The sequence below is a fragment of the Geotrypetes seraphini genome, chromosome 14 (genome assembly GCF_902459505.1).
Source record: "Geotrypetes seraphini chromosome 14, aGeoSer1.1, whole genome shotgun sequence".
Classification (NCBI taxonomy): Eukaryota; Metazoa; Chordata; class Amphibia; order Gymnophiona; family Dermophiidae; genus Geotrypetes; species Geotrypetes seraphini.
In genome coordinates, this window is record NC_047097.1 from 6576958 (window position 1) to 6604199 (window position 27242).

The window sequence follows — 27242 nt, forward strand, 5'->3', positions numbered from 1 at the left end:
TCATCTGCACACCACTGTGTCTAAATTTCATTGGCTGGTTCTTGGGTTAGTCGGGTCTTCACTGAAACGTGCTCCACGATTGGTTTCTCGTGTCCTGAAAGGCTCAACCACGCTCCATTAACAAGTTTGTTGGTCACTAGAATCCGAATTGGTTTAGGTAGTCAAAGGTTCTGTACTTCAAGCAGTTCTAGTGAGTTTGTTAAGCTGGCAAGAGCTTCATGTTTTAGCTGTTGGAAGTAGGGGGAGCTATTACTTCAGAAAGGGTGTGGGAGACAACCTGTACCAGTTAAATCTGTAAGAAATTTAACTGGTCATGCCTTTCTTTTTAGTTAGAGCTGAAAGTTTCATAAAAGCTCTTAGTACTCCCCCCATACACTGAAGACCATAGAGCAGTGTCTCACAAACTTTGCAAGCCGGTAGCACATTAAATTGGGGGGGCCACAACTCGAGGGCATCCGGAAGAGCGTGGACGTCAACTTCCGTGTATGCACGGAGAACCTCTAGACAGGGCGCTGAGATGCCAGGAAAGGGGAGGGGGGGTACTGAAAAAGAAAAGGCATGGGGAGGAGAGGCGCTAGCTGACTGCCTACAGGATGCGCCTCGCCGTGAGAGGCACGTCCTGTAGGCAGTCAGTCGGCGCTGGCGCCTCTCCTCCACCCCGGCGTCTGGCGACACATCTGGAATCTCGTGAGGCACACAGTTTACGATATACTGCCATAGAGTTTAAGGGCTAGATTCACTAACCCGATCTGTATCCGGTCTGTGAGGGATTGGAGGCAGGCCGACCGATTCACTAACCATCTTCATGCAAATGGGGGCGATCAGAGGCATGCTCCCATCTGATGACACAGATCGCTGGGTAGCGATCCTGATGCATGCGCAGGCCATCTACTTTGCCTGTAGATGGTCTGCGCATGTGTATGCTGTCTGGTTTATGTTTTTTAAACTTTTTTTTTATATTGGCCCTGACTCTCCTGCTCTCTGCCGCCCTTCCCTGGAATTTGAGTCTGTGGTTTTAAACTCGCTGGTGTAAAGCGGGTTAAAACCATGGGCTCGCACTGCAGGGAAGGGCGGCAGAGAGCAGGTTGCGGCATTGAGCAGGAGAGCTGGGGAGCCAGAGAGAGAGTCAGGAAGGCAGAGAGGTTTATTTCAGGGCTGCAGGGCTGGCAGGACAGTTGGAAAGGACGTGAGCGACTGGTCCCCAGCAGTCGCTTCTTGTTGATCGGCCAGCCCAGTCGGTGTTCAAGATTTTTCTTTAGTGAATTGCTGCCTGCCTACTTTGCATGTCGTTTCCCCTCATTTGCATGCACGGATCGGAATCGAATCGACACAGAGGTTAGTGAATTGGGTCGGAGGAAAATTGGGTCACAAACTGATCGGTAAGCGATCGGTTTAATTAGTGAATCTAGCCCTAAATTGCCCAGGGCAAATGGTGCTCATAAAAGCCTTATTGTTTATAAAGGCACATTATGCTTGCTTGCTTTCTCCTCTTTGACTATTCTTTGCAGGCAGGCCTTATGTTCCAAGGTGAGAAGGCGTGGTTCTCTCGGAGTGTGAGCCGGGACCTGTGTGAGTTCTGGGGTAGGTCTGTATATGCTGATTTTCCATTTAATGGGAGACAAAAGTACATTTACTGCCTATTCCCAAATAAGAAGTAAGTGTCTTTCCATCCCAGACAGATGCTTATTGTGAGAAGAGGCATGTCAGCTTGGAGAGCTGTGGAAAGCTACAATAATACACTTTAAAATAGCACTGTGAGATTTGTTGCAGATAGGTTGGACTTTAACATAATGATCTTCCTGGGAAGCTGAGTGTGGCGCAGTGGTTGTAGCTACAGCCTCAGCACCCTGAGGTTGTGGGTTCAAACCCTTTGCTACTCCCTGTGACCCTGAGCAAGCCACTTAATCTCCCATTACCCCAGTAACATAGTAACATAGTAACATAGTAGATGACGGCAGATAAAGACCCGAATGGTCCATCCAGTCTGCCCAACCTGATTCAATTTAAAAATTTTTTTTTTTTTTTTTTTTTTTTCTTCTTAGCTATTTCTGGGCGAGAATCCAAAGCTTTACCTGGTACTGTGCTTGGGTTCCAACTGCCGAAATCTCTGTTAAGACTTACTCCAGCCCATCTACACCCTCCCAGCCATTGAAGCCCTCCCCTGCACATCCTCCTCCAAACGGCCATACACAGACATTAGGTAGATTACATTAGATAATTCAGGTACATTAGATAGATTGTGAGCCTACCAGGACAGATAGGGAAAACACTTGAAGTACCTGTATGTAAGCCACTTTGAGTGTGGTTGTATAACTGCAAAAAGGTGGTATATCCCTTTCCTCTCTTTCAATATGAGATGTATATAATCCCTGAGGAGATAGTGGTGGTAAGAATTTTGGAAGCTGTTCATCAGCAGCTAAAATGAAGGTACTTGATTAGCTGAAAATGAGAATTTTGGAAAGGGGCTTTAAAATAGGAATGGCCACTTTGAATGTGAGCAAGGGAGGAGATCTGATCACCCTATGCTTTTTATGTGCTAAGAAATATTCAGCCTTTATTTTTCTTTCCCAAGACTTGTCCGATACCTTTTTTAGGCATAGTAGAGAGAGAATTTTAAAAGCATTGCAAGGTAACAACTAGATATTTGGGATTGCTGCCGGAGTGTTGGTGCTGGTTCTTGTGCAGCATACAAAAGATGTAGCTTATTTATTGTGGTGGTCTTCATCCTGGTCCTGGAGGGCCACCAGCAGGTCAGGTTGTCAGGATCACCCAAATTAATATGTATGTATGTGCATGCAAATCTTTCTTATACATATTCTCGAGGGCCACTGTGGCCAGGTTTTCAGAATATCCTAATGAATTAGGAGCAAAAAACACTGCATCATTTCCCCTTATTTACTTTGTTTTGCTTATAAATATTTCAAGAACCATATTTGTCTGTCATTCCCTCTGTAGTCTCTTACTCTCTCTACCTCTTCATCCATGTTTATGGTTCGAGTGCTGGTTTGTTGGAATGTGCTGCCCCTGGAGATAAAGCAAGCAAATAGTGTCCTGCAGTTTAGAAAATTATTGAAAACCTTGTTTGAAAGGGTATTTTCTTGATGATGATGCTGATTTTTGTAGGGTTTTCCGCTGTCTGTTTTTAATAGTGTTTTAAGGATGTTTTGTGTTGAATGTGTTTGTCATTTTTATTTATTTATTTATTTAGGTATATTCCGCCTATCAAGGTTATCTAGGTGGTTTACAATCAGGTACTGAAGCATTTTCCCTATCTGTCCCAGTGGGCTCACAATCTATCGCACATACCTGGGGCAATGAAGGACAGGGTCACAAGGAGCAGTGCGGGATTTGAACGCGCAACCTCAGGGTGCTGAGGCTGTAGCTCTAACCACTAAGTTCGATTATGTATGTTTTTGTTATCCGCATATAATTATTGGATGTGCAGGTTATAAATTTTTAAATAAAATAAAATGTGGACTTTGAACCCCAGTTTTTCTGGTTTCCAGCCTTATACTGTAACCATTATGCTTTCATCCCCTCTTGGGCAGCCATTTCAGATTTCTTATTAAAATTTTTCATTTGCCCTTAATTTTGCAGTGGCTGAAGGTGGAGTGATCACCAGTGCTCCTGCTGCTAATTACTTATTCAGCAGCAATGCTTCTTTCCCTGACACACAGAGGTACTGCATTTGGTTCTTACCCTTGATCAGTAAAGATGTGTAGCAGTAGCTAGATTTGTGTACTGACACATATACCTCTGAATTCTATAAATGTTACTTTGAGTTGTATGTGCAAAATTTGAATTGCACCCAATTTGCATGTGCAACAGAATTGACAAGCCAATTAGTGCAGATAATTGGCTTCCTAACAACAATTATTAGCGGTAATTGGTTTTAATTTAAATTTATGCAAGGGATACATGCCTAAAATTTATAGGCAGTGTCAATAAAGGGGGGTGGGTGGGCGTGGAAATGGGGAGGGTAATGGGCAGATCAGGGGCATTCCTCAAAGTTGCGCACATAATTATAGAATAAGAGGCATCAGAACCTAACTTTGTGTGCGATTTTGTACCACATTTTCTTTGGTGCAAATGGTCGCTGCTAAAATTCGATGCGGCTCCTGAGCATAGGCATTATTCTATAAATGGTGCCTAAGACTTTTTTCTTTGCTGATTTTTTTTTTTTAGGTGCAATATATAGAATTCAGTCCCTAATGTAAGTCATACTGACACAGTAGGACTTGCATTACATTACAGCTCATTCTTTTCAGGAGTTTATTACAATTCTTTTTAAAGCAAGGTACATTTTAATGTAGACACAAAACCAGAATCTACTGCTACTACCGTGTTTCCTCGAAAATAAGACAGTGTCTTGTATTCATTTGGGGCCCAAAAAAGGCACTAGGTCTTATTTTAGGATAGGGCTTATTTTTTTCATGTACATGATCATCTCTCCCTTCCTTCACCCCAATTCTTCCTCTTTCCTTTCCCCCACATGCGCAACATCTTTCCTCCCCTCTAACCCATCCCCTTGTGCCTTCCCTCTGCAGCATCTTTCTATCCCTTCATCCCTTCCATCCCTCATGCAGCAGAACCCTTGCCCAGCTTCCATCCTTCCCTCCCTCCCTCCCATCCCTTGTACAGCAGAACCCTTGAACACCCGCCGCCGTGTAGCCGAACCACCAAACCCCTGCTGACCCTCCATCCTTGCCTCCCAACCAATCCCCGCCAATCGTGAACATAAATACATTCCGGCAGAGGAGCGTCAGGCCAGCAGCACTTACAGGCTGCTTCGGGGCCTTCTGTGTGGTGGGTTACTGATGACAGTGCTCAAGTGGGGGAATTACAGAGGGAATGATTTAGACAGATATTAGTGCTTAGAAGGTGGGTTGGAGTTTGGAATTGAAAGCATCTTCAAAGAAGTGGACTTTGAATACTGCCAGAGCCTGCATAAAATCAGCTTCCTTACATTTATTGTATGTTCATCATAAGTTTGTAGTGATTCTGAACTTATTTATTTATTTTAGAACCATAAAATATGTCAAATCAGATTGTTAATTCTATTAGCAAGATAGTATTTTATATTGAATATTAGAGGTACTAACAGAAAATAACTGTAAGTTGAAAACTGCAGCATCGCAGAATATTACAGAGATACAGTTAGTATGAAATTAAGGTGCACAAGACATCAACTTATTGTGGTTTGAATGTTTCAATTTTTGGCCTATCAATTTTTTCCTACTCTCCTGGCTGTCTGTCTCAAATGGAATCTGCCTTTTTGGGCAGCACTGTGAACCTTCATTTGCAACTTTCTGGATATTTTACCCCTATTTTTATACTTTTCATATCACCTGGCCAGGCTGTTTGCTGCAGTAATATAGTCTTTTGCTAGGGATACAGATCATGATTCCTTCCAGAACACAGCTTCAGTTTGGCCACTAGATGTCAGTATGCTCAAGATTAAAATTTTGAAATACGGTAATACACTCCTCCCTCGATATTCGCCCGGGTTAGGGGCAGAGCCGGCCCGCGAATATTGAAAATTTGTGAATAACTTTTGGGCCGGCTCTGAACCACCCCACCCCGCCTCCCTCCTGCCTTCCCTCCGGAATCCCGGACCTTACCTGGTAGTCTAACACAGTGGTTCCCAACCCTGTCCTGGAGGACCACCAGCCAGTCAGGTTTTCAGGATAGCCCTAATGAATATGCATGGAGGAGATTTGCATGCCTTTCACTTCTATTACATGCAAATCTCTCTCGTGCATATTCATTAGGGCTATCCTGAAAACCTGACTGGGCTATCTCGTGCATATTCATCTCTCTCGTGCATATCCCAAAAACCCTACTGGCTGGTGGTCCTCCAGGTCTTTCGGGGCAGGAGCAATCTTCCTACGCTCCTGCCCCATGCAGATCACTCATACAAAATGGCTGCCATGAGTTCCCTTAGTCGCTCAAGACTATGACGGGAACTCACGGCGGGAGGCAGGAGGGAGATTGGGTTTATTCTGGTTTTAGGAAATCACAAATAATCGAAATTGTGAGTCTTAAAACCACGAATCGGGAGAGGGAAGTGTAGTTTCAAATCATATATAGTACATATCATTGTTCAATGGGATATGTGACCACCACAACCATTGCTTATGACAGTGGTTTTTATTGCAATGCCTAGGGGAAATGGTGGCCCCTGGAGACCTCTAGGGTGGCCCTCATTGCCATTCTGATTTTTTCCCCCCAATACTCTGCTTTTCTATCCAATTTTACGAGAGGGTGCTGAAAAGTTCTCAGCCCAACCAAGAAGGGAGCCACGATACTTGCAAATTATTCCACATATTCACCTCTAAGTTCAACACACTTGGGACATCGTGTCTGAAGTTTCTGTAACCTTTCCAGATCACTGAAATACTGCTCCACTGCTGCAGTCACCTCTGAATCACTCAAAAAATTGACACCTTTTCAAACTCTTTTTAAGGTTTGGAAACATAAACTAGTCAGATGGAGCAAGATTTGATGAGTAGGGTGGATGGTCTATGCATTGAAACCCCAACTGCATCAAAACATCCATCGTTTTGCCAGTCTTGTAAGAAGGTACATTGTCTTGCAAAAAGAGAATTCCTTTCCACAGCTTCTCTCTCCTTTTTTCTTTCAAGATCTCCTTTAATCTTCTGCATTAACTGTTTGGCCCCATAGAAGAACACCTTCCTGATCCTAAAACACTGTGGCCATTACCTTTCCTGTTGACTTTTGGGTCTTGAATGTCCTTGGCCTTGGAGAATCCAAGTGCTACCATTGCATGGACTGTTGTTTTGTCTCAGGATCATAGTAATAATAATAATAACGGTTTATATACCACAATACCGTGAAGTTCTATGCGGTTTACAAAAGATTAAGAGAAGGTACAAAGTGATTGAACATAGGAGAGGGTAAAAGGTCTAGAAAACCGATACTGAGGAGAGGGAGAAGTACGGGTCAGTTGTCTAGATACAACAGGAACAGATATGTCTTTAGGTGCTTCCTGAATTCCATGTAAGTGGTGGGAGAGAGCAATTGTTCTAGGTCTTTACCCCATAATGCTGCTTGGTGTGAAAGGAGATGTTCGTAGTGTTTTTTCAGTTTACAACCTCTAACGGGGGGGGGGGGGGGGGAACGAAGTTCGAATGTGAGCTTCTCTTGTGTCTGTTGGTGGAGAAGGAAAAAAGGTCCTTTAAGTATTTGGGGGCTAGTCCATACAGAACTTTAAAGCAGAGGTAGGCGAACTTAAACTTTACGCGTGCTTCCGTCGGTAGCCAGTGCAACTGCCGGTAATAAGGTGCCACATGATCGAATTTCTTCTGCCCAATGATAAGTCTGACCGCTGCATTTTGCATTAGTTGTAAGCATATTCTTTTGGGGGATAGCTAAGTAGGCGATGTTGCAGTAGTCAAGTTGACTTAGTATGAGGGATTGCACCAGGATTCTGAATGCTGACGTATCAAAATATGATTTAACGGATCTGAGTTTCCAAAGGGTGAAAAAACCTTTTCTGATTAAGGAGTCCACCTGGTCTTTCATGGTTAGGCATTGATCCAGAGTTATACCCAATATCTTCATGGTGGACTGAATAGGGTAACTAAGTTCATTGATGCATAGTGGGGTTTTGGTGTCAAGTGGGTGAGGAGAGGCAACGAAGAATTTCGTTTTTTCTGGATTAAGTTTGAGCTTGAAGTCTGTCATCCATTGCTCCATATTTCATCAACAGTAACCAGTTTCAAAATGTTGGCTCCAACTTGTTGAAAATGCTGCAAAATCAACTTGGAGGTATCCACTCATCATTGTTTCTCTTCAGCATTCAAACAGTTGGGTACCCACTTGGCTGACAGCTTCTGCATATCCATCATCTCGTGGATTATACACCCAACATATTCCCTGGATATCTGTTGTGTCTCAGCAATTGTTTTAGCCAATATATGCTTATAAGCCAAAATCAGGTCATGGTCGTTTCAGGAGCTGACACAGTTTGAGGCCTCCCAGACCTTGCTGCATCTTCAGTCTCAATCTCCATGCTGAAAATTTGCACACCACTTCTTCACTGTGGAGTATGATAGGCATTTGTCACTCAATGTTTGCATCAGTCATTCATGGATTTCCTTTGGAGTTTTCTTTTGCAGGAATAAGAACTTCATGATGGCTCAGAGTTCCACACTTGAAAATTCCACACTTTTCATTTAAATGGTTCAATCAATGATCTCAAACAATGTCAAAACTTAGCATTACGATTCTGCAAATTAGCACTTTGCAAAATAAGATATCACTCTTTTCAGCTACAATGACAAAATAACGCTCAGAATTTAGGAAGTTGGTTGGGCTGAGAACTTTTCAACACCTCTTTGTAGATCAGAAAGGGGGAAGTGGGAAGAAGAGTTGAATGCATGAAGGACATTTCTCAATAGAAGAAGAGAATGCATTTGTAAACACCACCCCCAATAAAAGTTTGAAGGCAGGCTGGAAGTGATGAACACACACTGGTGGCTCTCCTTCAGCTCATCTGAATGCTAAGTGGCCCCAACATAAAAATTAGTGAAGACCATTTGGCTTATGAAGTGGTATTGATTATCTTGGTTTTAACATTTCTCTTGCTTGCCTTCATGATATGTCCATATGAATATTACCACCTCATTATTGATGATGCTACTAGCTTTTCTTGTCTAAGATCCAAGTGCAGAGGCTGAGCTGTGAGCTGAGGAGATTTTGTCTTTTTGGCCTTTTTAGCTAAGCTGGAAGTCCATACAATTATGTCCTTCACCTGACCCCACTAGGAAATGCAATGTCATTGCCAAAACAAGAAGATTGAACTTCTGCCTAAAAAACGTGCATTGTTACAGTTTAGCTATCTCTTTCCAGATTATACCAAAGTTTAGATTATGTTAACGACAAGGCCACAGTTTTCCATTCCAGTTATCTTTCCGCAACTGCAAAGTCTAAAGTTCGAAATGCAGTGGCTTTGGGGCATTTCATTCTACCACCTGCCTGCTTGCATAAAGGTTTGATCTTTTTTTAAGCATTTCATATGCTTTTGTTTTAAATGATTGTTATATGAAACTGCCAGTATAAACTTATGCCATGACAATTTATAATCCACTAGTTACCAAACAATTCATATCAAGGACTAATCAAGATCTGTAAAGCTCACAAAACTTATCAAGAAATTTTTGTGGACCTTCAGAATGTGAGCTGATTTCAAATTTTATTGTATGAATCACTCATTCCACTCTTCATTGGTCCATTTTTTCAGACTTTTTCTTATTGACATCACTATGCTTATAAACATTCCGTTTTATATATTTTTTTATATTCTTCCACTTAGTCTTAGAGCTGTACTTCATTTATCCAGCCCATTCATTCATAAATGCAGATCAATCATCCTGTAAATACCCCAACATAGTACCATGTTTGCGTTTGGCTGCATAAGGGTTTTTTTTTAAAATTCTACGAGGGATCTTCAAAATATTTCCCCACTTATTTTTTTAACGCTAATAAATTTCTCAAAAGCAAATTACATCACTACCTGCATGGTGAGTCAGCTTGCCTGACTGACTAGTCACATGACATTCTACAATAAGCTCTCTTACCACTTCTCCCAGCCCAACTATTTCCTGCAAAAATAGGAAAGTGTGGAAACTTTTTGAAGAACCCTTGTATAATGGCAGATTTATATATATATATATATATATATATATATATATATATATATATATGCTATCAAACAAAAGACAAGTCCAAATATTTCAAAATGGTTGCTACATTTCACTCCCTTATAATCATAACATGTGAGGAGGACTCTCCAATCAGATTCAGCTAGAGGCATCCAATCAAATTTCAGTTGGCATAGAAACTACATTACCCATAAAGCTTCTTTTCTATAAGGCAACAAGATACATTCAGTTAAATTAAAGACATCCACTCCAACTCTTCATTCGAATCTCCTTGTGAAATAGTTTTTAACCTGAAAATCCAGTATTGTTCTTTATAATTTTAATATCCTTTCCCAGTTTTGAAAGAATTAGAAGCTATGAGAAATATTTGGATCAGTTTCTGAGTAAGTCCTGAAGTTATTTGGTGAAATGTTGTGTACTTGTCTTTTGTTTGATAGCTAATATTATTTTAAAAATTTCTGGTGGACTCTTATCATCTATTTATCCCTCTGCCTCTTCTTTCTATAGTCTGCGTGTCATTGATGGCAAATGCGTCCCTTAGGGCAAGAGTTGCAACAATAAATCCATGACATGCCACAGAGAGCTCTTTACTTAATAATATACATGGATATGTAGAGAGAGAGATTTATATATAAATACATATATAGACATCTATATCTACCTCCTGTTCAGTTCTATGTATTGAAGATTTAATGAAAAGTGGAGGAATGCTCACCATGTTTACATCTTTTTGGACAATCACAGAAATAAGAAGAGAAATTGGTAGATTTATTTGGGAACAGGACTGTGATTTGCTGGAAAAAAAGGTAATTATGTTCTATTTGTATTAGAATATGACGAGTTCAATATTCAGCTGCCCAATGAATGTATAATTTGAAACCTTGTAACTTAGTAGGATTCAGATTGTACCTATACTCAACAACAGGGCCAGAGTTAAATACAGTATACCGAGACCCAAAGGGCCCTGGGCAGTTGCACTGTTTGACCCGACTCAGCAGCACTATGGAGGTAATTCTCCTTTTAGGTGTCCTGATGCTGCGCAATGGGAGCCTTTTCCATAATGGCATCCGAGCACCTAGATTGCATAATCCGGCATCGGTGTGCCCAACATTGTGTGCCTGTAGTAACACCAGTCATAGACTTGGCGTATCAATGTTCATGTAAATGCAGAAAAGGTGTGCGTAACCTACAATATTCTGTAATTTATGTGCATAACTGGGAGCCCCATCTGTGCTCTCCCCTTGTATTAATATGCTATGCCACTTACATACACAAAACATGTTTAAGTGTACATTTCCCTGTGAGAGTGCTAATATTCTGTAACTTCATACAAATAAGTGGTGCATGAAAGTTTGTGTATTTAAATCACTTGTATGGGGCTAACCAGGCATATTCAGTGGCACTGAATAGGCCCAATTAATGCCTAAGCTGAAACGGAGTATTTTGTAGATGGCCCAGGGGCAGGGTTGGCACTTATGTGATTAAAATGTCATCGTTCAACAGTTCACCACATAAAGTAACCGTATAAAACACAGTCCTATCTTTGCGTTGTTCACCTTATATGGTCAAGTGCTGAATTTTTGCACTTACCCAGATGTGTTAGCTAGCCATGTATACCCGGATATTCAGTGCTGGTGCCCAGACATGGCCTGGCGGGTGTAAAGCTAGTGGCTGTTGAAGATCTGCAACGTGACATAACCACGCTCGAGAAATGGGCAATGACATGGCAAATGAGGTTCAACATGGATAAGTGTAAGGTAATGCATTTCAGTATCAAAAATTCCATACACGAATACAAGATGTCCGGGACGGTACTTGGAGAGACCCCCCCTAGGAAAGAGACCTGGGAGTACTGGTCGACAAGTCAATGAAGCCGTCTGTGCAATGTGCGACGGCAGTGAAAAGGGCAAACAGAATGCTAGGAATGATTAAGAAGGATCAGATCGGAGAAGGTTATCATGCCACTGTACCGGGCCATGTTACGCCCTCACCTGGAATACTGCGTCCAGTATTGGTCTCCGTACATGAAGAAGGACATGGTACTACTCGAAAGGGTCCAGAGAAGAGCGACTAAAATGGTTAAGGGGTTAGAGGTGTTGCCGTGAGAGATTAGGGAAGCTGGGCCTATTCATCCTTGAAAAGAGGAGACTGAGAGGAGACATGATCGAAACATTCAAGATAATGAAAGGAATAGACTTAGTAGATAAAGACAGGTTGTTCACCTTCTCCAAGGTAGAGAGAACGATAGGGCACTCTCTAAAATTAAAAGGGAGTTGAATCTGTACAAACGTAAGGAAGTTCTTCTTCACCTAGAGAGTGGTAGAAAACTGGAACGTTCTTCCGGAGGCTGTTATAGGGGAAAACACCCTTCAGGGATTCAAGACAAGGTTGGACAAGTTCCTGCTGAACCAGAATGAACTCGGGTAGGGCTGCAGGTCTTTGACCTTGGGGCCGCTACGTGAGCGGACTGCTTTGCACGATGGACCACTGGTCTGACCCAGCAGCAGCAATTCTTATGTTCTGACTGGCACCATTACCTACCAACGTTGTCTGAGCTCTATTCAGCCTCTGCCTCTGGGCATTTCTGTGCTTATTATCATAAAAGTATTTGCTGTCTGTTGGTAAGGCTAATGTGGTATATAAATAAACATTTATGCTATGTTTTACACCCCCCCCCCAGTGCTGCTGTCACCCCAAAAAATGCTTTCTACAATTACCCTCACAGTACCATTTTCCAAGAACTTAAACCTGTGTTGACAGCATTTGACTATTCCCCCTTTTTATTAATTGGAAAAAAGGGACTTCGGTGTTTACCAATTAATATGCCAAAGACTGAAACAAAAAAAGTACATCTTCTTTGGTCCACAGACTCCAATACAAGTCCTTGAATCATGTTTTCATCATGTATATAAATCAAAATAGCTCTTTAGAAGACTATTGCATGAAGTCTCATCTCTCCTGGTTAGTGTTATTTATAGCTTTGATGCAATATTCTGAGTGTGGAACCTTCCTTTCTTTTCAGATGAGCTTTAAGGTTCACGAGAAATTGTAACAATTATACTGGGGCAGTTTTTTGCAAGATTTTGATTTATTTACAATTCTATGCATTTCTTGCCCACGTGTACTTTGAACGATGCCTTCCTCAAATGAAATTAATCAGCTCATTTCAGCTGCGTAAACGCCATTGAAAATGTAATATTTTTTTTTTGGGGGGGGGGTCATTTCATTAAGGGCTCCTTTTACTAGCGTTATTAGTGCACGCATGATTTAGCGTGCGCTAAACCCACGCTACGCTTCTAGAACTAATGCCAGCTCAATGCTGGCATTAAGGTCTAGCGCGCACGGCAATTCAGTGTACGCTATTCCACATGTTAAAGCCCTAATGCTTTGTAAAAGGAGCCCTAAATCTTTTTTGGGCATATATGTGGATACATACATATGTATAAAGCCTTTTTAAAATTACTGACACTTATATGTATGTGGCTTGTTAAGAAGGAATGTATGTTGTCAGTAGGTGAAGTGTAGGAGGAGTTTGAAAATATAATTGCTTTTTATTATATACTTTAATCAACATGCCTATTTGTGAACTTTACATGCAGACATTCACACCTGCATGTATACTAGTGTTTTGTAAAGATACAGAAGCGCCTATGGGTCTTTATAAAATAATGCTTAAGTAGGTGCATACTTGCTCTATTGTAAAATTACCCTCTTCAAGTCTACGCAAAAACATCTGTAGTAAATTGGGCCAAATTTTCTGCAGCAGAATGAAACTACCCAAGTCAGAAGCGAAGTCAGCACAGAAGAGAATGACCAGCCAGTGACAATTGACAGGTCTCCAAATACAAGGTGATTTTTTTTTCATATGTCTTCCAAAATGAATTCCACATTTTTTTTCTTTCATTCTGGAAATTAGAACTTGCTCTGAATTTGAAGAACAGATTCTATTTTTCAGCTGTTAATGAAAAACCATAGTTGTACCATTGCTTTAACCCCTCTTCCTCTCTCTACCACATCTTGCTTCAAAATTGCCGATACTGCACAACTTGGAGTGCCACAGGCAATATGTACTTGGTGAGATTTTACTTTTATCTGCTTTGAATCCTTCTTAGGAATCCAACGAAAACTGCAGTATCGCCAGCCAAAGCAAAAACAAAAAACAAACTGCAGACTCCTATGTACGAGATGCAGGCAATGTTTATTATTCCAAATATTTTATGCAGTTGAAAATACCACCTTATAATAAACCAAAGGACCTGACACGGCCCGTGTTTCGGAAAACACTCCTTCCTCAGAGGTCCATGGTTGCTAAGGTATAAAATAAACCGCAATGAAAGGTATAAAACAACCGCCTGTATGGTATCCTTCTCCACTTAAAACGTGCGACGCAAAACTAGTAAAGCAAAAGCAAAAAAGAACTGAAATGTCCCTTTTACATTACATTACATTACATTAGGGATTTCTATTCCGCCTGTGCCTTGCGGTTCTAGGCGGATTACAATATAGAAATATCTGGAATATTCCAGTAGAGTTACATTTCAGGATACCATTCCCCTTTCACTTTAGTAAAGTTCTCTTTACCAAAGTGTAATACAAATATGCAGTTAGCATGTGGCAACTGCATATTTGCCTCTCCATTCCCTGTTAGGGGGGGGGGCATGCCCATCAAGCATCTGCTCACAGAATTAACACAAAGGGAATTCAGTAAATAACTCTCAAAGTTAGGTGCAATATGCCAGTATTCTATAAAGCCCAAAAAATAACTGGGAATACTATCTAACTGCCAGGTCAATCCAAATACATGGAATACACCCCAAAATACCGAAGATCACTTGATGTTGAGTTCATAGATTTAACACCAAAACTGCTCAGAACCATGTGGTTGAGAAACAGCAACCAGGGACAAGCCCCTAAATGAGCCCCTCCCCCTTGTTCAATCACAGCACTTAATTGGTAATGTTTTTAAAGCTGTTGCAATGTGCAAGACTCTTCTTTTCGTTATATTTTAATTCGTGAACTATTACTGTACTTGGTAAAAAATGGTAGAAAAAAATTTGTAAATACTCTGCTGGGTTCTGATGCGTGTTGCCGAGATGGCTGCTTCAGAGAACCCAGTCTTCCTTTAAATCAACCAAGAGGTCAACTCTACCTTCCGTTCTTCACACTTCACTTCCTGTTTCCTGTTTTGGAGGAGGGGACCCTAGCTCTGGCCCCAGAAACCCTTAAAAATACTTTTTCTGAATACCCTCTCTCCAATTTTCCCCATGGCGCAACTAGGGGGGGGGATATTAGAAAGCAGCCAGCTCCCTGAAATCCAATGGGATCCACACAGGGGCCCCATAGCCTGTACTCAAGCCTCTAATAAATCACAAGGTGAGTTGGATCCCAGGGGAACAGACCCCAAGTTTTGAAGAAGCACAAAGCAGGCTGGCTCATCAGGTACATCTGGGAATTGCCATGTGAGTTGCAACCCGCCCTTGCGGAGACCACTTCCTCTTCCAGGCAGAGTGGCCCCAAATATGGGGTCCTTCTGGTATCAAAGCCTCACAAAACGAGAAAAATACCCAAAATTAATAAAAAATCAAATAGAGCAGATCAGAACATACCACCTCAGTTCACTTGCAGAAGGAATAATTGAAGAAGGCTCTATATACTGCACTAGTGAGGGAGGAGCTGACAGATGTGATTGACTTCCTTCTGCAACAGTTCACCTAACGTACAGACTCTTGTGTATATCAAGAGAAAGATCATTCAGGTAGGAACCTAATTTTTCAACAACCAGTTCACCAAAGTAAATCACTGAGTAAATGGAATTAACTGTTCTCATAAAACATCATATTAGGCTTTTTGCAGAAAACTTGAAAGCTTTATCAGTCTGTGGCTTTGGCATATGTTTATGTAGATCAAAAGTGACAAACTCGTGGTAGTATTACAGCCAGTTTCATGTCTAGTTTTCACAGTGAGATCTTCAAGTTCCTTTGGTGTATTTGGGCCCCTCAACACAAGGATAGTTTCAGATGTTTTGTTTTCAAATGAGAATATTTCAGGGCAAGCAGAATTTAAAGGATGAATTTCAAAAAGCTAAGGTCTGTTAAAAATGGCTTGAGCAAAAATGGTTAATTTATTTAGGGATCCTTTTACTAGCCTGCACTATTGCTGTAAATGGGCTTAGCCCATCGTAATGCAGATCCTTCCCGCATGCTAAGCCCATTTCTAGTGTTCCTGTAAAATAGGCATTTTTCTGTTTGAAGTTCTGGCCTTACAATAACGTTAGAATTATTGCACAACCGTTAGAAGAAAAAATTAATACAGAAACACTTATCACCTCCTATTTAGGAGGCGCGAAGGGCTCCCATGTTATGGCCAACTAACCAATTAGTATGTCGGTGATATCAGCACACCCATTCCCTGTCCCTGATATGTCCCCTCCCAAAAATATTTTGAAACATAAATACTGCATATTTATCATGCGCAGGGGGGCAAAACTAATGTAGAACCCTTGAGCACATCCTTTCTTTGTTTCTGCCTTAAGCATGTGTTAGTGCTTAATTCGGCTTAATAAAAGGGATCCTTAGTTATTAAGAATGATTTACTACCTTTACGAAAAAATTCAGCCAGAGCAATGTACAACAAGAATAAATCAAACATAGGCAATAGAAAATTACAGCATTAAAAGTATTCAGATAATGGTATAGTTTGCCACTTACACTTTCAACACAATGTGTAATAAAACTTCTTAATAGGTCCTATAAGGTGTAAGCAGTTGCGTAAAGGGGGGCAGTCCGCACTGGATACCATGTTGGTGGGGGTGCCGGCACCCCTCCTCCTCTCCACCCTGCCCCTTCCCACTCCTCCCCTTGCCACACACGCACCCCCCCCCATCCCCCGAAAGGTGCATGAATATGATCTCAGCTAGGGTAACAGAAACATAAACATGATGGCAGATAAAGGCCAATTGGCCCATCTAGTCTGCCCATCCACAGTAACCATTATCTCTTTCTCTCTCTAAGAGATCCCACGTGCCTATCCCAGGCCCTCTTGAATTCAGACACAGTCTCTGTCTACACTACCTCTTCTGGGAGACTTCCACGCATCTACCACCCTTTCTGTAAAAAAGTATTTCCTCAGATTACTCCGGAGCCTATCATCTCTTAACTTCATCCTATGCCCTCTCGTTGCAGAGTTTCCTTTCAAATGAAAGAGACTCGACTCATGCGCATTTACATTACGTAGGTATTTAAACGTCTCTATCAAACCTCCCCTCTCCCGCCTTTCCTCCAAAGTATACAGATTGATATCTTTAAGTCTGTCCCCATATGCCTTATCATGAAGACCTTATACCATTTTAATAGCCTTCCTCTGGACCAACTCCATCCTTTTTATATCTTTTTGAAGGTGCGACCTCCACAATTGTACACAATATTCTAAATGAGGTCTCACCAAAATCTCATACAGGGGCATCAATACCTCCTTTTTCCTACTAGCCATACCTCTCCCTGTACAACCTAGCATCCTTCTAGCTTTCGCAGTCACCTTTTCAACCTGTTTGACCACCTTAAGATCATCACATACAATCACACCCAAGTCCCGCTCTTCTGTCGTGCACATAAGCTCTTCACTCCCTAATCTGTACCATTCCCTGGGGTTTTTGCAGCCCAAATGCATGACCTTGCATTTCTTAGCATTAAATTTTAGCTGCCAAATTTCAGACCATTCTTCAAGCTTCGCCAGGTCTTTCTTCATGTTATTCACACCATCCGGCGTGTCTACTCTATTGGAGATTTTGATATCATCCGCAAAGAGGCAAATCTTACCCGACAACCCTTCAGCAATATCGTTTATAAAAATGTTAAAAAGAACAGGCCCAAGAACAGAACCTTGAGGCACACCACTGGTACCATCCCTTTCCTCAGGGTAGAAGTAAATAAGTCCTGCCACAGTATGTACAGCTGGGGTTACTCCCTGTGTATATGTGTCTGACTAGCAACTTATTTGCTTTATATGGGGAGTAATTTTATAAATGTTTTGCATATAGAATGGCTTTATAAAAATTTAAAAAAACAACAAAAGTTGGAAAAAACCCCACTGAAACCTATATTGCAAAAAAGGTAATAAACATTAACTTATAAAGGCTCAATAATATCTATTTTATATATACTGACTTCAATAGTTTCATCTTACTTGAAAGGTATTAATGTAGAACAAAATCTATTCCAGAGAAAGGAAAATGGTAGAACCAGAGGGCATAATTTGATACATTGTAAACCGCTTAGGTCACAGGTGTCAAAGTCGGTCCTCGAGGGCCGGAATCCAGTCGGGTTTTCAGGATTTCCCCAATGAATATGCATGAGATCTATGTGCATGCACTGCTTTCAATGCATATTCATTGGGGAAATCCTGAAAACCCGACTGGATTACGGCCCTCGAGGAGGGACTTTGACACCCCTGGCCTTAGGTCAATAAAATGCAGAAGCAGTATATCAAATCTTAAACAAACATAAACATAATTTGAGGTTGAGGGGTGGTAGATTCGAGAGTAATGTTAGGAAATTCTTCTTTACGGAGAGGTTGGTTGATCCGTGGAATGCGCTCCCGAGGGAGGTGGTGACAGAGTTCAGGCATGGGTGTAAAGTTCAAAGTTCACTATAAAGTGAACTCAGCTAGGGCAGAACTAAATAAGTCCTGCCACAGTATGTGCAGCTGGTGTTATTCCTTGTGTGCATGTGTCTGACTAGCAACTTATTTGCTTTTTTGGGGGAGTAATTTTATAAACGTTTTGCATATAGAATGGCTTTATAAAAATTAAAAACCAACAAAAGGTGGAAAAAGTGAACTTAAACTATAAAGTGAACTTTGAACTTTACACCGTGGCTGAATCTTTGACATCTCATCCTCACGACTCCTTTGTTGTGCCTTGATTGTCTCATTGTTGAGGCCTCCTTGGGCTCTCATTTCGGTGTCTTTATAGTAGTTCAAACAGAATTTTGTAGTTGAGCTTCTGATTGAATTGATATTCACCAACATATTCAATGCCTCATGGTTAACAGAAGAGTTTGCTTTGCCTCCTATTATGTGCTTTGTTCTTGTTGTATTTATCTTTCTCTGTCATTAGGAAGAAAGTTTGTGTTCTTGGTGGGCCTTCTGTTTGAGAAGGGGTTTCAGAATTTATTTCCTTTATTCTCCTAGGGTTCCTTTTACAAAGCTGCAGTAGAGGTTTCTACCATAGGCCGGCGAGGTAAATGCTCCTACGCTCATCGGAATTCTATGAGTGTCGGAGCATTTATCTCGCCAGTCTGCTCTAGAAACCAGTGTTAGTTTGATAAAAATGACTATAGTGTATCCAATAGACACAGCTTTTTATTGGTAATGGTGATGTCATTGTAAAGCTGTGCTCTTTCTCCCTCTTCTGGTCTAGAAGTAAAGGCAATTAACAGGTAAGCCTAGATCTCACTTGCAGACTTTAGATAATGTTTCTGATCTGAGTAAGAAGGGATTACCTTCAAAAACTAATCATAAACTACATTAAGTTAGTCCAATAAAAAAGGTATTATTTTTTTCCCTTTGTTTTTGTTTTATTTCTATTTATTACCTTGAAAAGAGGACTAACAAGGCCATCACACTATTTCGCACTAGATAATGCTAAAAAAACAAAAGGGAAAATCCTAAAATAAAACCAAATGCGTCTACAAACATATTTTTCCATGTGTGTATTTGCAGCAAAGAACAGCAGGGCTCAAGAACAGCAGGTCTGACTAAACTAGCATACTGTCCTCTTCAGAATTATCCAGTAAACAATATGGTAACAGGTAAGAGAATGAAGAGTCATCAAAATATTTATCTCTTTAATCGTGTCAACTATCTTCCATCTAAGTTAGACTCGGACAAGAGATACTACATCTCTAAATAAAAAAGGCAGTATATGTTGCATCTAGCCAGGAATACCATCTTTACTAAGAAATAATTCAGTTGGGCATGTTGAAGCAAGCATCAAGGGTTTTCCCTACAGAAAAACTGAGAAAACCTATATTGGATAACTGGAGCTCCTTGTACGTCAATGGCAATGGCATTAGGGTAGGCAATGATACAACTGGGTGTTTCCTTTTAGGTGCCTCAATGCTATGTGGCGAGAGCCTATTTTATAACAGCGTTTGAGCACCCAGATTCCATTGTAAAAGTTTAGCATCCGGCATCAACACACCTTATGCTTAAACACCATCCTTAGACCTGGTGTAACTGTGGGGGATCTCACAGGTCTTCCACTAAAGCATCTCTCTCCCCTTCAATCGATACAAAATTCTATTGCATAACTTATATTCCGCCAGTGCCGCTCTTTGTCTGTTTTGATTAGATTGTAAGCTGTGTCGAGCAGGGATTGTCTCTTACTTGTTTAGTGCTCCATAAGTGTGGCAGCGCTATAGACATTATAAGTACGAATAGGATCTAAATGTGGCAAGGGCACATGTAACTTATATATACAAGTAACAGTGTCACCCATGATGCCTCTTAACATGTGCCCTTACAGATTAGCGTCCAAATTTGGGTGCCTATGGAAGATGCACACACAAAGTAAGTCTGTTATTGAGAAAGACATGGGGGAAGTCACTGCTTGCCCTGGATCAGTAGCATGGAATATTGCTACACCTTGGGTTTTGGCCAGGTACTAGTGACCTGGATTGGCCACTGTGAGAACGGACTGCTGGGCTTGATGGACCATTGGTCTGACCCAGTATGGTTATTTTTATGTTCCTACATGTGCCAAGTATAGGACAATCAAGCCATTTTAACATCACTGATAAAGGTGGTTCTCAGCTCTGGAATGTTACTCTCATTGGGGTTCCGGAATCTTGCTATTCTTTGAGATGCTGGAATGTTGCTACTCCTTGGATTTTGGCCAATTAATAGTGACCTGGATTAGCCACCGTGAGAACAGGCTGCTGGGCTTGATGGACCATTAGTCTGACCCAGTATGGTTATTCTTATGTTCTTACGCGAGCCAAGTATAGAACAATTAAGCCATTGTAACATCACTGATGAGGTTGGCTCTGAGGCACTGTGGAATGAGGCATTATGACATCACAATCTCAGCTCTAGAATGTTGATCTCATTGGGGTTCCAGAATCTTGCTATTCTTTGAGATGCTGGAATGGCCAGGTACTAGTGACCTGGATTGTCCACCATGAGAACGGGCTGCTGGGCTTGATGGACCATTGGTCTGACCCAGTAAGGCTATTCTTAATGAGGTATCCACGTTAAAATCGACAACAATTTGGATTTGCATGCTCATCTGCACTAGGTGCTGTTCTAAAACATTTGCGTCTCAATTCTAAAGCATGCCATGCAAAAGGAAAATGGCCATGGGAGAGGCACAAGTGGATCATGGGTATTTCTGTAAGTTAGATGCGATTGTTGTAGAATACTGTCATTTGAGCACCCAACTGCCCAAAAATAGATTTCCAGCATTTATACCAGGTTTTGGCAGGTGTAAACACTGGTGGCCAAAGTTAGGTGCACAGCAGCTGATTCTACAAATGGCATCCTGATTGTAGGCGGCAGTAGACATCTCACCGCTGTTTCACCTGCCAATCGGGACGCACGCTTTTTTAAAAAAAATATCCATGCAGCGAAGAATACCTACAGTATAGGCATTTGATTGCGCCTACAGAGGCATCTAGGGACGCCTATCGACACCCAAGGCCGGCGTGGGCATGGTTTCCACGGGAAGTGGCCTTGGATGTCCTTAAGCATCCCTATGCGTTTCCATAGGTGCGATACAGACACCTTAAAGCCTGTAAAATGATGGCCTACATTTAAGGTGTCTGTTAGAAAGAAAAGACGCGATTCTTTAAAGGATGCTGATGCATGATTGACAAGTGATCAGCTAGTCATATATAATAAAATGCTAGAGTGCGCATGAGCTCTCGAAAATTCGTGCGGTGTGGCGCCGTGAGGTGTGCTTCTGTGGCAACATTCTAACCTCACGGCGCATGCGGGGGCTGAAGGCTCGCGACTGTGCTCTCTCCCTGCCTCGGCGCGTCACCGCCCGCCCTCGCTCACCGCTGCCTCTCACTCGCTGCCTGCCCGCATCCTCGCCGTGTCACCTCACTCGCCGCCGCCGATCCTCTTCAGAGCAGCCTGCGATCGTGGCCGGCTTTAAAGAACCTCGCAGGCCGCTCTCCAACCTCAGTAGCACGCTCCCTCCGACGCACAGGATCGCGTCAGAGGGAACGTGCTACCGAGTTGGAGAGCAGCCTGCGAGGTTCGCTAAAGCCGGCCACCACGATCGCAGGCTGCTTTGAAGAGGAGCAGGCCAGAAGACGCCGGGATGGAGGGGAGGGTAAGAAGGGGATCAATACCGGGAGCCAGGGGGAGAGGGAAAGGGAAAGGGGGCTGCTTTGGGGGGAGGGGTGTGCTGGGGACAGCTTTGCTCTGGGAGGAGACAGAAAGGGCCATGGAGAGATAGGGAGAGGGAAAGGGGGCTACTTTGGGGGGGAAGTGTGCTGGGGACAGACGGGGGGGGGGAAGACAGAAGAGGGCCATGGAGAGACAGTTAGGGAGAGGGATTCTAGCACCCGTTAAAGTAACGGGCTTAAAGACTAGTATTCTATAAAGGAATTGGGACTTGCATACTGCATTTTTATAGCTTTACAACACTCAAAGTAATTGACATACAGGTACTTCAAGCACTTTCCTTATCTGTCGTGGTGGGCTCACAATGTATCTAATGTTCCTGGGGCAGTGGAGGATTAAGTGGAGCAGTATAGGATTTGAACCCACACCCTCAGGGTGCTGAGGCTGTAGCTCTAACCACACTCTCCTCCTCTATAAAGGGTCCTCAGAATGGAGCACCCTTTATAGCAGTCTCTCTCAAACGTTTTTAGCTCTGGCACACTAAAAGGAGCTAATGTTTTTTGTGGTACATTATAATTGAAATTATAAAATTGCAAAACCAACAAAAAATTAATCCCCCCCCCTGTTTACAGAAGCATAGTGCGGTTTTTAGCACCGGCTGTGGCGGTAACAGCTCTGACCCTCGCAGAATTCCTATGAGCATTGAAACTGTTACCACCATGGCTGATGTTAAAAGCCGTGCTACACTTTTGTAAAAGGGGTTTAATTTTAAGCTATGCATGGATAGTTGTAACAGTGGTGAAACTAAAGTAGATAGAATAGAATTGCCAATCAATGAGATGGATGAGTTTGTTTTTGAGTGCAAATTAACTCAAAATGCAGCTTAATAGTTGACAAGCCAACAAGCATTTCATCATCCACCATCTGCAGCCGTTCTCTTTTTTTTTTAAGTTTCATTTCTGTCGGAACTGAAAATCCAAGTTCGCAAAAAATAAGATCCGAACGGTAACAATGCCTTGATTGCTTTGTTGCTCAAGTTAGGATAACTAGTGCATAAAAAAATAAAATTACTTGCCATTAGTTTTCAAGGACCAATAACGTCAAAGAATGATGCTTGTCTGGGCGGTTGTATCCTTACGCGCACAGACGCTCATAACATTGACAGACTCATGGTATGTGACGTGATTGTCATCTATTCTAGTGTATACTTATGAAGAGATTTTTTTAAAAATAAAGTAAAATTCTAGGAATCTTTCATGGCACACCCAGAATCTCTTTGGGGCTCATCACTGCGCTTTATAGAATACTAGCTTAGGGGTCCTTTTATCAAGCCGTTAGCGTGTCGGACATTTCAACACGCGCTATCCCCCGCGGCCGGCTAAAAAACTAACGCCTGCTCAATGCGGGTGTTAGCGGCTAGCGCGGCAGGCGGTTTAACGCACGGTATTACGCGCGTTAAACCCCTACCGCAGCTTGATAAAAGGACCCCTTAATGTTCTTTTTGGCACCTAACATTGGGCCCCCTTTAGTCCCGTTTTAGTTGCTTTGCTGCCACTTACACACGAAAGCAGTGGTGTAGTAAGATGGGGGGAGGGGGCGGCACTCATCCTCTCCTCTGCCCCCCACCACCGCACGTCCCTACCTTTCCCTCGTCCCTCTTTAATGTTTTCAGCGCAAGCAGCAATCCCAATTTGCTGCTCACGCCAGCATCGGCTCTTCCTCTGACTTCACTTCCAGGACCCGCGCCTAGGAAGTGACGTCGGAGGAAGAGACTACGCTGGCCCGAGCTGCACATTGGGGTTTCTACTTGCGCTGAGAATGTTAGAGGTATGGGGGAGGGGGCGGGGAAGGAGTGAATGGAGTGGGGGATGGAGAAGAGGTCGGGGGAGGGCTGCCACCGCCCCAGGCGCCTCTCATCCTTGCTACGCCAAGGCATGAAAGTGCTTGTATTATGTGCATTTGTGAACAAAAGTGGTCTGCAAATGTAGCTACCCAGTTATAGAATTGACCTTATTGTGCCTGATAGACATAACTTTTTCTGCAGAGACAATCTTCTTTATAATTCAGTTTATTCCATTACTGATACTTACTGCAGTTGTCCCATGAAAGTTCTCTCTGTTTCCCTGCAAGGAAAATAATTGATGCTGGGAGCATTGATGCTTGCACCAACAAGCACATTCATTAATTTCAATTCTTCTCTGCAACTAGCCTTTGGTCTACTCTCCTATTCTGAAGCTTGTAATTCCTTTCTAGTTTCTAACGTAATTTTTAATCGTATACCGCTCTGATTGTCTTTTTAGAAAGGTAGTACATTTCTCACTCAGTATTCGTGGGGGTTAGGGGCAGAGCCGGACCGTGAAGTGTGAAAAATCGCGAATAACTTTGTGCCGCCTCCGATCGCCTCCCTCCGTGTGTGTTGCGTGTTTGTGGGGGGCCAGGGAGGGTGCTTCGGTCTCCTCTTTCCCCGCTTCGGTGTTGGGCCGGCGGAGCGAAGAGGTGGCGGCGGTAGGATGCAGGTAAGAGGCGCTTACCGGGGGGGAGACGGGGGGGGGTTGATAACCGGGGTAATAGGACGCTGAGAGCGGAGATCGTTCCTCTCTGAGTGCATAGGACCTGGGCCGGGCAGCCTATGTCGGGAAAGGCCGGGGAGCGGCTGGAGCCTGCTAGCGTGTGTGTGTTTAGGTCTGTGCAGACCCCGACAGCTCTCTCCAAGGTCCGGCTCCTCGGTGCTCTTCGTTTCTCTCACATCGCTGCGAAGATGAACCGGTCTGTTTTTGTGATGAGGCCCCCCTCCGCCTCCTCTCTCCTCCCCCCGATCCAAGTCCCGGGGCTGGTTTTTTTTTTTCCAAATTCTCAGGGGGGGGGGGCTGGGGGAAAAAAATTGTGAATAAGCGAAACCGCAAACGTCTGAACCGCAAATAGAGAGGGGAAGTGTATATCAAGAAACTAAGCAAACAATAAAATGATTTCAGTAATTTTTTTCAAAGTGTGTTAGTGCATTTTTTTTTCCCCTCTCCTTTGCAGGTTACATCTCGGTTGAAGGGTTGAGAAAGTTCACAGGGCAGCTTCATGATTTCACTCCAGGAAGAGCAGACTATTTAGTGTATCGCATTCAAGATGAAACCTGTGCTTTCTCTGATGTGAAAAACAAGTTGAAAAGGAAATAAGTGCAACGTCTATTTGTTCTTGATTAAAGACGGGCCTCACCTGCCATTTAAATGATTTATTGGATTTGTCTAGCATGGTATTTCAGTGGCAAAAACACTTTCATTTGTTTTAAAATGGTGATCATATGTCAGTCTTTTATTGTAGAAAAATTGTAATGAAAATTGTTCTGCCTTATCACAGGACTGAGCAAAGGAGCCTTATTTTCTTATAATAGAATACTGTACTTCACTTTATTTTACTGTATATTTTATTTTTCTACCATGACATTCATCTGAGATGTGTGAATTTGTATGGTAAAGGAAATAAAAATAGTTTAACTTGGTCACTAGGTAAAAGATAATAAGCAAACATCTTAATCTTTTGGCTGTTAGTTTCAATTATGTTGGCGGTACTTTGTAAGTCTTCTGGCAAAATCTGTTATTTCCTGAGAGAATCTTGAGTCTAGGGCCAAAAGCCTAACTTTTCTTAGGTGCATAAGGAGAAGACTGGCCAGTAGGAAAAAGGAGGTGATAGTGCTGTTGTATAAGTCCCTGGTGAGTCCCAATTTGGAATACATGCTGTGTGCAATTCTAGAGATTGCACCTTCAAAAAGATATAAATAGGATTAAGTCAGTTCTGAGGGCTGCAACAAAATTGGTTAGTGGTTTTTGTTCTAAGGCACAGGAGACAGACTTGTGTGGGTTAGGTGCCATCAACTCGGGTTCAAGTGCTAGCGACTTGATGAGTTAAAGATCCAAAAAGAAGTCGGTGAAGTGCTAGTCCGACGAGGTCCTCCAGCATCATCCCCATAGTAGCTTTCAATGTATCCAGCCACCTAGCTGCAGGTCGCCCTTGTCACCTAGTTCCTTCGATCTTCCCAAACATGATGTTCTTCTCCAGTGATCTCTCTTTTATAACAGTGTGGGTGGAGATAGGTGGGGCTTAAGTTGGAAGGGAGCCTGTGGACCCAGGCGAAGGGCCACAGCTTTGTGGCCTGATGCTCCCAGGAATAACACTGCTTGCAAGGTGGCTTATAAGCAGTGTTGTTTTTCCAAAATGAGATTTAGTAACCTGTGGTCTAAGTTTCTGAATCTAGTGGTTCATCAAAGTCAGTGGTATAGTAAAGGGGGTGGTCCGCTCTGGGCACCATCTTCGCTTGGATGCCATAAAAACTTAAGAATTGCCGCTGCTGGGTCAGACCAGTGGTCCATCGTGCCCAGCAGTCCGCACACACGGCGGCCCTCTGGTCAAAAACCAGCACCCCAACTGAGACTAGCCGTACCTGCGTACGTTCCAGTTCAGCAGAAACTTGTTTAACTTTGTCTTGAATCCCTGGAGGGTGTTTCCCCCTATGACAGACTTCGGAAGAGCATTCCAGTTTTCTACCACTCTCTGGGTGAAGAAGAACTTCCTTGTTTTTGTACGGAATCTATTCCCTTTCAATTTTAGAGAGTGCCCTCTCGTTCTCCCTGCCTTGGAGAGGGTGAACAACCTGTCCTTATCTACTAAGTCTATTCCCTTCAGTACCTTGAATGTTTCGATCATGTCCCCTCTCAATCTCCTCTGTTTGAGGGAGAAGAGGCCCAGTTTCTGTAATCTTTCACTGTACGGCAACTCCTCCAGCCCCTTAACCATCTTAGTCACTCTTCTCTGGACCCTTTCGAGTAGTACCGTGTCCTTCTTCATGTACGATGACCAGTGCTGGATGCAGTACTCCAGGTGAGGGCGCGTCTCGTCTTCTCTACCTCCTTGTATGTCTCTTTAAATGTTCACCGGTGCAAGCAGCATCTTTCACCTGCTGCATGTGCCAGCTTTGGCTCCCTTCTGCTGTCACTTCTTGATCGCGGGACCAGGACGTGACGTCAGAAGGGAGCCGAGGCTGGCGTGAGTAGCAGGTGGAAAAAGCTGCTTGTGACGACGAACATTTCAAGAGGTACGCTGGGGGGTAGGCGCTCAATTGGAGAGGGGCGGGGGTATGTGGTGGAGAAGAGCAGGGGCCACGTGGCAGGGCAATGCTAGGCGCCACCATACTGGGCGCCAACCTCACTAGCTATGCCACTG

The 27242-nt window shown here is 42.8% G+C and overlaps 1 protein-coding gene across 6 annotated transcripts; it reads left to right on the top strand.

The window, feature by feature from the left end:
- TERB2 (telomere repeat binding bouquet formation protein 2) lies at positions 1-25460 on the top strand. Of its 6 annotated transcripts, none has more exons than XM_033920531.1 (8): positions 1-157; positions 1509-1581; positions 3598-3679; positions 8875-9014; positions 10431-10492; positions 13450-13535; positions 19404-19492; positions 25059-25460. In XM_033920531.1, the coding sequence occupies exons 2-8, from the start codon at positions 1518-1520 to the stop codon at positions 25199-25201; spliced, it is 666 nt and encodes a 221-aa protein (XP_033776422.1). In that variant the 5' UTR covers positions 1-157; positions 1509-1517; the 3' UTR covers positions 25202-25460. The 6 variants fall into 6 exon arrangements, with proteins under 6 accessions (XP_033776422.1, XP_033776424.1, XP_033776423.1 ...); XM_033920533.1 differs by having other exon boundaries at positions 89-124; XM_033920532.1 differs by having other exon boundaries at positions 129-190.
- Positions 25461-27242: the final 1782 nt, after the last annotated feature.

Bases quoted from the DNA above. Each gene is read 5' to 3' on its own strand.
- TERB2 (XM_033920531.1), top strand. From the start codon at position 1,518: ATGTTCCAAGGTGAGAAGGCGTGGTTCTCTCGGAGTGTGAGCCGGGAC. The intron at 9,015-10,430 runs GTTTGATCTTTT...GGACAATCACAG, and splicing joins ACCTGCCTGCTTGCATAAAG to AAATAAGAAGAGAAATTGGT. The intron at 19,493-25,058 runs GTAAGAGAATGA...TCTCCTTTGCAG, and splicing joins AGTAAACAATATGGTAACAG to GTTACATCTCGGTTGAAGGG.